Here is a 10,541-nt window from a genome sequence, read left to right on the forward strand (position 1 = left end):
GTACGCCCCAGGACGTAACAGCAGCAGCACGCAGCGACTTAGATGTTTTACCCCATCTCAATAAAAATAAATCAAATACAAGACAAATTGCAAATAGAGATAGAAAAAGGTGCAGTAGCTGAGTTTGTCAACGCCAGATCTATCTGTTCTTGTGGGTTCATGTTTAAGATTCCAGTCATTCATAGAGAAGGTATTGTTTTTACTTACGTATCGTACTATCAAACTAGTTTTTCAGGTAGTCATAAAGTTAGTTTTGATTTACGTATTGTAAACGGTAGTGCACAAGTAATCTTGGCATTACAAGAATTTGAAGGAAGTTTTATAGAATTACAACATATATTTGAATTTTCACTCTTTAATTACACTAATTTCTTCAATATAAATAAACAATATGACTACATGTGCGGCTACAGCAAGCTACAATGATAGCGGTAGCAAACCAGCTGTACTTATGGCACACACTATAGCTAAAGAATACACCATAATAGGAGTCACTGCCAAAGAGTTCTTTGAAAAGCACACTGGAATGGATTTCAACATGACTGAACTAAGAAACATCTTTAAGAAGCATTGTGACGATTATATGGAAGAGCTACACAATGATGTTAAATCTAAGGCAGTAGAATTTTGCTCAAAAGTCATTTATGAAGTTGGTCCAGAGTCTAGAAAAGTTAAGAAAGGTACAGGAGATAAAGTATGGAAATTTATTTTTAAAGTTGGATCTGAAGATCATTTTGTATTCATAGCCACTTATAAACAAGAAAATGCAGAGTTTAAACCAGAAAACACTAGAAACACTATGATACTTTCACTAAAACAAGCAGCACTATTAGTACATGAAACATTAGCTAGATTAGTGAGAATAGAATGTATGTTAGACAAAGTGTTACTAACACCTTTAGCTGGTGCCTGCTTTTGCAAAGAAGATTTAAATCAATTATCAGCAGAATTAGGATGAGAAAAACAAAATTTATTAAGTTATTCCCGTGCAAGTCGACCAAATCGGAAGAGGTGATTAAACACTTAAAGGATCATTTCAGAGCTTATAGTAGACCAGAACATATAATTACGGATAGAGGTACTGCTTTTGCGTCGGTAGCGTTTAAAGAATATTTAGAAGTCGGGAAAATAGAACACGTTTTAATCGCGGTGGGAACCCCGCGTGCTAACGGTCAAATTGAACGTTATAATAGGGTAATAACACCGATGATTGCCGAAATATCCGTTTCGCCGGAAAAATGGGACCTAGTGCTCGAACAGGTAGAATTCGCCCTTAACAATGCGGTCTGGCGGGCGACCAAAGAGACCGAGTCGATTATTATTCGGAATAGAACAATCCGGGGAAGTCAATGATACTATACGACTATGGTTAGAAACGGAAGTAGAGAACACACGAAATCTTGAACCACTTCGGGCAAAGGCATCTGACAAGATAGAAAACATACAATTAAATAATGAGAGACTGTGCAATAACAAACGAAAGGCGGCATCAAAGTATAACAAGGGTGACTATGTTATGATTAGAAACGTTGATACGACTGCGGGTGTTAACAAAAAATTAATACCGAAATTTAAAGGACCGTACCAAGTCAAGAAGGTTTTAGATCGGGATCGCTATATGATTGGGGATATTGACGAATTTCAAGTGACACAAATACCTTATAACGGGATAGTAGCAGTAGATGGTATCAAACCTTATATTAATCATGATTCCGTTAGTGGTTAAATTAGGTAAGATAGGGAAAATGGGATAGTTTGGAAGATTGTACTTGATAAGAATAATATTCATGTTAAGCGATATTTGTATGTCTTATGTATGTAATGGTATGGATAACCATAGGTTTAATTTTTACGCTGTAATTAACCATAAGGATTTAATAGTATTGTACCTAGGTTTAGCCGGGATGGCTAAAATGTCAGGATGGACGAACTGTAGGCAATTTAGAGAGTAAGGGAAAAGTTAGGATACGACAAAGGTGCGATGGCCAGATTGGGAAACAGATGTCAATTTATGAGGAGAACGTAACTCTCGACAACTTTCAGAATTCGAAAACGGTTTATGTGTTTAGTGTTTTATTATGGAGGATATTCGAATTTGGCGGGGTCCGTTAGACTAGTCATAAGTCTAACGCAAAGGATATCGGACTGTCGCAAAGGATTAAGTTACCGTACAATAGCTAGGAAGTTCAATGTATCAAAAAGTGCAGTTCAAAAAGTGTATAAAAAGTTTTTAACACACGGCAGTGTAAACAGTTTAAGACGTTGTGGACGGAAACGGTGCACTACTGTACACGATGACCGACGAATTACACATGAATGTCGCCGAAATCCAATGTCTTTATCCCGACAATTACTGGAATCATTAGAATTAAATGTATCTACGAAGACTATAGAACGGAGGATACATGACAATGGATTGGTATGTCGTAAGGCTAGATGCAAACCTCTTATTAGTGAGAAGAACAGGAAAAGGCGTCTTGCTTTTGCAAAAGAATACATTAACATGCCAATGTCTTTTTGGAAAAAAATAATTTGGAGCGACGAAAGTAAATTTGAATTGCAACGCTTAAAAAAGAAGAATCGCATTTGGAGAGGATCTAAGAAACAGTATATTACACCAACAGTCAAGTTTGGAGGTGGATGACTGATGGTGTGGGGATGTTTTTCTTTCAATGGAATTGGAACATTAGTGCCAATAGATGGAATAATGAATGCAGACAAGTACATAGAAATAATAAATGAAAATTTAGAAGAAACAATACTGAAAATTGGTCTTGATGAGGATTTCATCTTACAACAAGATAATGACCCAAAGCAAACCGCGAAGAAAACTAAAAAATTTTTGGATGAGGTATTATCAAACTAATTTTTCAGGTAGCCATAAAGTTAATTTTGATTTACCTATTGTTAATGGTAGTGGACAGGTTATTTTAGCTTTACAAGAGTTTGAAGGAAGTTTAATAGAATTACAACACATTTTTGAATTTTCACTTTTCAATTACACTAATTTCTTTAACATAAACAAACAATATGACTACACGTGCGACTACAGCGAGTTACAGTGTTAGTGGTAGTAAACCAGCTGTCTTAATGACATACACTATAGTTAAAGAATATGCTATAGTAGGTATTGCAGCAAAAGAATTTTTAGATAAACATACTGGAATGAACATGATTTTATAAAACGGGATTAAAAGGATTTGTAAAATCAAGTCCACGTGTAGAATAACGTAATATATATATACATTCTACATCTGTTTCATTGAATACATTCGACTTGTTCATCCATCGTCGTAAGATTCGTTTCCTTCACCCCACATACTTGCCTTTTTCTGAACACACACAATATATTGAACTACCATGGTACACGTACCATAGATGAGCGAAAATATACGTAAGGGAGGATTGTAAAAGAGAATCAGGGGAGAGAAACGCAGGCTTCAACGAGCATTAAACCGGCAACGAAGGAGAGAAGAACGACTCGCTCAAAATTCCACCTCCTTCGCCGATGATGCGACAATACCGGAAGATTGGTTTGCCGAGTGCAAGCTGAGTTTCCCCACTGAAAACCAACTTTTCCCTCCCACAGCACTACCTGCCGCAGATGAATCATATCTCGAAAATCTAGAGAAAGAAATAACCTAAGAAAGTATCCGACATATATATATAAAAACCATTGGTTTACGAAGTATCATTCCATCCAAAGTCGGCGGCGACAACCATACATCGTTGAAGAGCAGCAGGGGTATCACACTGTAAGTATCATTTTGAATTTAATTAAATACTTATTTCATTTAATTTTTCATTAATTTTCTGTATTTTTTCGCTTGCTCACAGCTTATAAACTTAATGCTTATAAGGCGTCGTGAAGAGCGCCGCCGCTGCCGACAATGGAATGATGATATTTGGGAGTGGAATGATATATCGTTGGATTATTTATTTGGTTAGAACGAATATTATAGTACGATTTTTTAATAATTAAATATGTTAATAAATTAAAAACTTATATAATATTTTTTATATGTTTCAGATAACTAACAAATGGACGAGGCCAATTTTTTATTTTTATCTTTTACTTTTTATTTTTACAATAAAATAATACTTTTTCATTTAATGTACTTGATTACATTGATTACCCTATAACACTTCCCCTTCGTAATAAAGAGATAGGCGATTAAAAATATAAAAACTGTTTTTTTAAAATTTAAATTACATATTCTTAATCGCCTATTACTCTAAGATCTGGGCTAGGACTGGGTTAAGTTTGGGTTGTGCTTCAATTATGAATTTTCCGTCGGTAAAACAGGTTGGCATTTTGTCGATCACTTTTCCGTCGGTAAAACAGATTTGAATTTTTATGGATCAATTTTTCCGTCAGTAAAACAGTTTTGTGTTGATTTAACCTATTGCAGCCCCCCCCCCCCCCCCCCCCCCCCCCCCCGTACGTCAACCCCCTTGAGAGACCGTCTAAACCCCCGAATATCCTGCTACTCTCGCAGAGTTTCATGTTGCGTTCGAGATATGCTTCGCTATTGTTTGATTAGTTTCTCCATGCGTAAGCTACTTTGTCTTTTTAATCTTAGGCAGAGTAAGATGTCGGGGGTATACTGGTCTCGGTTTCGTTCTGGGCTTTTATTCTGTCTCTGGACGGTTGACAGTGGTGTTTGGGTCTCTATTTTACGTACAATGGCAGCTCGCATGCTTCGAAGCCTCAACCTCTTCGAGTTAATTGAGTGTTCCCGCGATCAAGTCCGCGGAATATTATGTACGTACTGTACTGTTGTTTCTGAGTGTTTGGTGCGTTGTATTACTGTGAGGGATAGTTAAAGGTTTTTCTTTTTTTTCTTTTTCCTTAGGAGAACTTGTATCCCCCGATTGAGGGGTATATGTCCCTTCGGTACCGCGTGGCTATTCGGCAAATCCGTGCCCGTCGGCGGCGATATCGAGAGGAAGAGGAGGAGTGGCTAGGCGACAGCGACGCATGGAATCTTCGGCGGCTATTTGGGCTTGAGCCTTTTCCATGGGATATCCCTTGGCCATTTGATTAATAGTTTTTCCTTTTGAAATTGTTTTGTGTGTGTGTCTCTCCTATCTTTTTCCTATTCTATGAAATGCTTTAAACGGTTCGCGTGTACTCTCAGTGATCGTCGCTCTTTTGAGATTGTATACTTATTATTGCCGTGTGGTTTTTGTATTTTGTAGGATCCTATCCACGAAGGGGTTAGTTTCTTTGATCGTCCACATCTTAGCATCTCATCGCGTAGTAGTACTAGGTCGCTTATTGAAAGTTTTTTCCGCGGTTTTCCTATCATAGTAGGCTTTTGATTTTTCTTTATGGTTTTCTATTGTTTCGCGTGCTATGTTGTTTGTCGATCTCAGTCTTTCGCGTAGTTCTTCGGCGTACTTGTCGTATGTGTATTGGAGTTGGGGGTTTTGTCGCAGTGTTGTTGGTAAGGTCGCTTGTCGTCCAAACGTTAGTTCGTAAGGTGTGTAACCTGTTGTTGTGTGCGTAAGGTAACCACTCGTCCCAGTCGTTTTGGTCTTCGGTTATGAAGTTTTTCAAGTATTCGGCTAGGGTGCGGTGGCTACGTTCTAAGACTCCGTTTGATTCTGAGTGATAGGAGATGATCTGTATTTTGTTAATCTTGAGCAGTTTGCATACGTCCTTGAATACTTGGCTTAGGAAGTTAGTTCCTTGATCTGTTAATATTTTGTGTGGTACTCCGTATTCGCATATGATTTTTGTGACGAATTCTTTTGCTACGGTGTTAGCTTCTTGGTTTTCTATCGGTATGGCTTTGCTGAATTTGGTTAGTAAGTCTTGGAAGGTTAGTATATATTTGTTTCGTCTGTTCGTCTCAGGTAGTGGGCCTACTATGTCCAGAGCGCATTTCTCAAATGGTTCCATGGGGGTATCGGTGATAACCATAGGGGTTTTTATTATACGGGTTACTTTGTTTTTCTGGCATTTTTCGCATTTCGAGATATAGTTTTCTATGTCTTTCTTCATTCCGGGCCATAGATGTTTTAGTTTAATGCGTTCTAACGTTCGTTTGACTCCTAAATTTCCGCCGAAGGGAGTGTCGTGATATTCGTATAGGATACGTTTCTTTTCGTCCTCCGTGTATATTAGATTGTTAGTTTCTACGTCGTCTTCTTGTGAGAGCTCGTCTTTGTTGCCTGCGTTATCGGCGTCGTCTACGGTTTCACTTTCGTCGTTGATTGTCTGTCGTTTCTTTCCTCGGTGTCCTCCGTCCCCTTTTTATCGCGAACATTCTGTTGAGCACGTCCGCGTTCCTATTCGTTTTACCGCTTTTATATTCTATAATATAATCGTATTCGGCTAATTACAGTCTCCATCTCATTAGCCTCGAGCCTCTTGTTCTTGTGCGGTCCATCTAAATTCTTGATCTTTCTTGAGTGAGAGGTTTTGCGATCTTTGAAAAATGCTCTATGAGTCTCCTATAATATCCTGCTAGGTCTAGAGATTGTACGTCCTTGACTTTTTTAGGGGTAGGGAAATTTTTGACGGTGTCTAGTTTCGAAGGGTCTGGCTTTATTCCGTCTTCGCTTATTAAGTGTCCCAAATATACTGTTTCCTTTCGTAAGAATTCGCATTTGTCTGGTTGTAATTTTAGTCTGCTTTCGCGGATGCGGTCGAATATTAAGGCTAGACGTTCGAGGTGTTCCTTTAACATGCGTCCGTAAACTACTATGTCGTCTAGATATACAAAACATATTAGTACATGTAGCCCTGATAATACCGTGTTCATTTGTCTTGGAACGTTGCAGGCGCGTTTTTGAGTCCGAATGGCATCCGATTGAATTCAAAGTGTCCGTGAGGTGTCGAGAAGGCTGTTTTTCCGCGATCCTGTTCTTTCATGGGAATTTGGTGGAAGCCTGATTTTAAATCGAGGGTAGAAAAGTATTTGGCATCGCCTAGCTGGTCAAACACCTTCTGTCACTTCGTTTAGTTTGCGGAAATCTACTACTACTCGGAATTTAACTTTTCCTGAAGCGTCTGGTTTTTTAGGAACTATTAGTAACGGAGCGTTCCACTGTCTAGTGCTAGGTCTGACTATTCCTTGGTCGATCATTTCTTTTACTTGCTTATTCACATCTTCCTTTTGGGCTTGCGGTAGTCTATACGGTTTTACGTTGATTGGTTTGGTTCCCAGGACTAAAGGAATAGAGTGTTCTGCTATGGTTGTGAGTCCTAGTCTATCTCCTTCTAGGTGGAAGATATCGTTGTACTTTTCGCATAATTCTAATAAGCCGGTTTACTCTTCTGCATTTAGGTGGTCTACTCTAATATTAGTGCGCAAAGTTTGCATTCTCTCCCTGCCTGGCAAAAATCGCACATTGTGTAAATTGTTATGCGTCTGCGTGTCAGTGTTGACTGTCGATTCTACGTTCTTTGTAATCTCTTTCTCTAGTTCTACCGTAGGTATGTCTACTAGGGTTTCTTCCGGGGTGGTGTATAAGACGGGTATTAGGCACCTGCCGCCCCTGCCTATTGTTAGCACGTTTCCTATGAATACTCCTGGTTTAATGAGTCGTTTGGAGACGACTCCTTCTCCTATCTCTCGGGTTTTCGCTTAGATAAACGTTTCTGATCTCGGTTTTAATACTACATTATCGTTGCTTCGGAGGGGGAATTCGGTTCCGTGTAATTCTAAGCATTGGTTTACTTTGATACAAGCCTTATGTTTGGTCATGAAGTCGTGTCCTAGAATTCCATCTGTCTCAATGGGGAAATCGTCCCGTACTAGTCGACAAGGGTGCGTTACAATTTTATCTCCGACTTGTACGTTTAATTGGCACAGTGTTTTGGTTTCCACGTCAGTTATACCCCGCAGGGCTACCGTTTCGTTTTCCGCGCGGACCTCGCTCAGCACTTTTCTTATTTTCATCAGTGTGATATGGGCTCCTGTGTCCACCAACATGTTCGCCTTTCCGTTTACTAACTCTGGCGCTTTAATCTCTACGATGTTCTTTACGGAAGTAATAGTGCTTACGCGGTATGACCCTACCGTAGGCTCGCTGCTCGTCCTTCGTTCGTTGCTTATCTTACGGTCACCGTACGCGCGCGTAGTTCCCTGACCTACGCTAGTTATCTCTCGGCTCGCGACCGTGTCGCTGTCACGTAAAACACGATGTGGAAAGTTTTCGTCGAAACGTCTTTTTAAAGAGAGTGATTGGAGGCTGTAATAATCGTAACACTGGAATATGAATAGCTTTGATTTATTAACAAGAACTTATGTTCTTAATATATTGACAGTTAAACAATCACTGACTCAGGAGTGCGCCTCCGGGAGATATTTATACTAAGGAGATTATGATTTCAGTAGGACCGTGTGCAAAGGTGTCTAATAGTTCAGGTGGGAACCTGTGCAAAGGTATCCTATTGTCCAGGTGAGATGTCATCCGATGCACGTTTCATGTGCGAAAGTGTCCAGTAGTTCGGCGGGAAGATGTCATTCGAAGCACAAGGTATCCAATCGATAATGTGCTATCTGAGAGGGAAGAGGCACGTTACATCGGCTCGGGTTGCGGATTCGCGCCTACTGCCCGAGAATTCTCGAGAACCTCTCGAAAGATTGCGATCATTGGTGCGCTCCCTCGTTCTGCAGTCCCTAATTACGTGCCCTGTCTTTTTGCAATAATGGCAAATGGAAGCTCTCTTTGTTTCCCTTTTGACTTGTGTATGGTGTGTGGGGAAGCTCTGGCGCGGCATGCTGAGACGCGCGTAACAATTTTTTGGTAGGTGTCCTGTCCTATTGTACCTTTCGCAACGTAGCGTATTTATTTTCTCACCGGGCCTGGCGTAAATACCGAAAAAATGATTATCGAACCTCTTGAACGGATTTTAATGCGTCGAAATCATTGATCTCTCTGTACTCTATTTCCCTCGCGGCTTTACCCTTCACTTTGGTTCCGATAACTGTACTCAAGAAGATTTGTTGCTCGTGTCGCGAAATTAAGTTTGCTGCGCTTTCGTACGACTTCAAAAATTCGGAGAGTTCAACGGCAGATTTCCCTTCGAACTTATCGACTAGCTCTAACGCGGTTGCCAAAGGCAATACTCCCGTTTCTCTTCCGGTGTTGTTGGTACCGGGCGTAGACATGTTTTGTGATTCTGATTCCTCTATGTTAATTAGACTAAAATCTGCGAGTTGGATAGAATACCCTCGGGTGGGCGTTATAAACGCGACTTCGGGACTACCGGTTACGCTACTGTCGTAAGCGGTGTCGAAACTCGAATCGAGCGCTGGCGCTTGTAATATAATCGGCGTCGAAACGGCCTCAGTCCTTCTATAAACGACACCAGCTCCTTTTTTATCTCTAACGAACTTTAGCTTTTTCTCAAAAAATGATTCTAGTGATCTAGATAGACTCTTTTGATTCACAAGTATGTACCTACGCACGTGTTCGTCCTCTATAGACATACATAGGCCGTCGCAACGATTAAAGATTCTGGTTTACGCAAGGTCGTGTATCTATACGGTCAGGTTACAATCGTTATTGTGATTACTCATACAGCTGCTCGCGCGCGCATTTCGTCGGCTCGATCGGACTTCCTCTCGTACGTGAATCAGCTGTAATGACGGGGAGTAGGATGTAGATCTCAGCAAGGTCGTTGCCTCGTCGCTTATCGGGACAGCGCGTCGTGGGATGCGTTGTCCTCTCGTACGTTCGTTCCTTTGATAGCAGCGTCCACCTGCCTCCTAGGTCCCCCAGTCCTTGCGGCTTCGGTCCTCGAATCCGATGGCCTCACAGATGGGTTGGTGTTCAGTTTTTCGATTGCCTTCTGCTAGTTCATCCGTCGGCGAACGTCTCCTCGGAGTTCGTCCTACCTTCGTCGAATGCTACCTCACTAACGACGGTTGCCCCGTTTGCCTGGTGTTGCCCATTCGGCGTGATGCCTTCCTAGCGTCGGTCCTCGACGCCGTGGTCCTCCGACGTAGCAATCCTTAGGAGATCCTGGACAGCACGTATCCCACCGCTGCCACCAAAATTGTTGTGCCCCGCGTGATGGCTTCGCAGGACGAGGGACCGGATATGGCCTTTGTATTATTTTATAAAGTCTATTATTGCACTTGCCTGTTTTGATATACCAAATTCAAAATTCACATACAAATTCACAAGATTACCTCCGTTTTAAAATAGCGGATATTTCACCGAAACATCTAATAATTTGATTATTAATTGGTGCTTGATTTACAAAAGTTTATATTTCAACATATCTATATATGTAATAAATGATGAGCGCATAAATAATGTCTATGCCTAAATAACTGGAATTACGAAGTAAATTGATAATAAATTAAACTAAAAATATATAAAGTACTTTATTACTTTCATTTAAAATAAACACTTAAAAACAAAAAAAACCCAGATACATAACCTCTATCTCTACAAACTGTCAAACGTCATGCACGACAAACGAAAGTAATGTCACATTCAAAATGATGACAGCAATTTCAGAAGAAACCGACAATCGGTACGCAGCTGCTAAAAATAGCATTAGTAGTTTATAA

The 10,541-nt window shown here is 40.3% G+C and overlaps 1 protein-coding gene across 1 annotated transcript; it reads left to right on the forward strand.

Moving 5' to 3' along the window:
* The first annotated feature begins 391 nt into the window (after positions 1-391).
* On the forward strand, positions 392-958 carry LOC143186694 (uncharacterized). Its single transcript, XM_076390403.1, has one exon. It carries the CDS (start codon positions 392-394, stop codon positions 956-958), a length of 567 nt encoding a protein of 188 aa, XP_076246518.1.
* The last annotated feature ends 9,583 nt before the right edge of the window (positions 959-10,541 follow it).

Source organism: Calliopsis andreniformis, unplaced genomic scaffold, assembly GCF_051401765.1.
Source record: "Calliopsis andreniformis isolate RMS-2024a unplaced genomic scaffold, iyCalAndr_principal scaffold0022, whole genome shotgun sequence".
NCBI classification, from domain to species: Eukaryota; Metazoa; Arthropoda; class Insecta; order Hymenoptera; family Andrenidae; genus Calliopsis; species Calliopsis andreniformis.

Coding starts and splice junctions, on each gene's coding strand:
- LOC143186694 (XM_076390403.1), top strand. CDS start 392: ATGACTACATGTGCGGCTACAGCAAGCTACAATGATAGCGGTAGCAAA.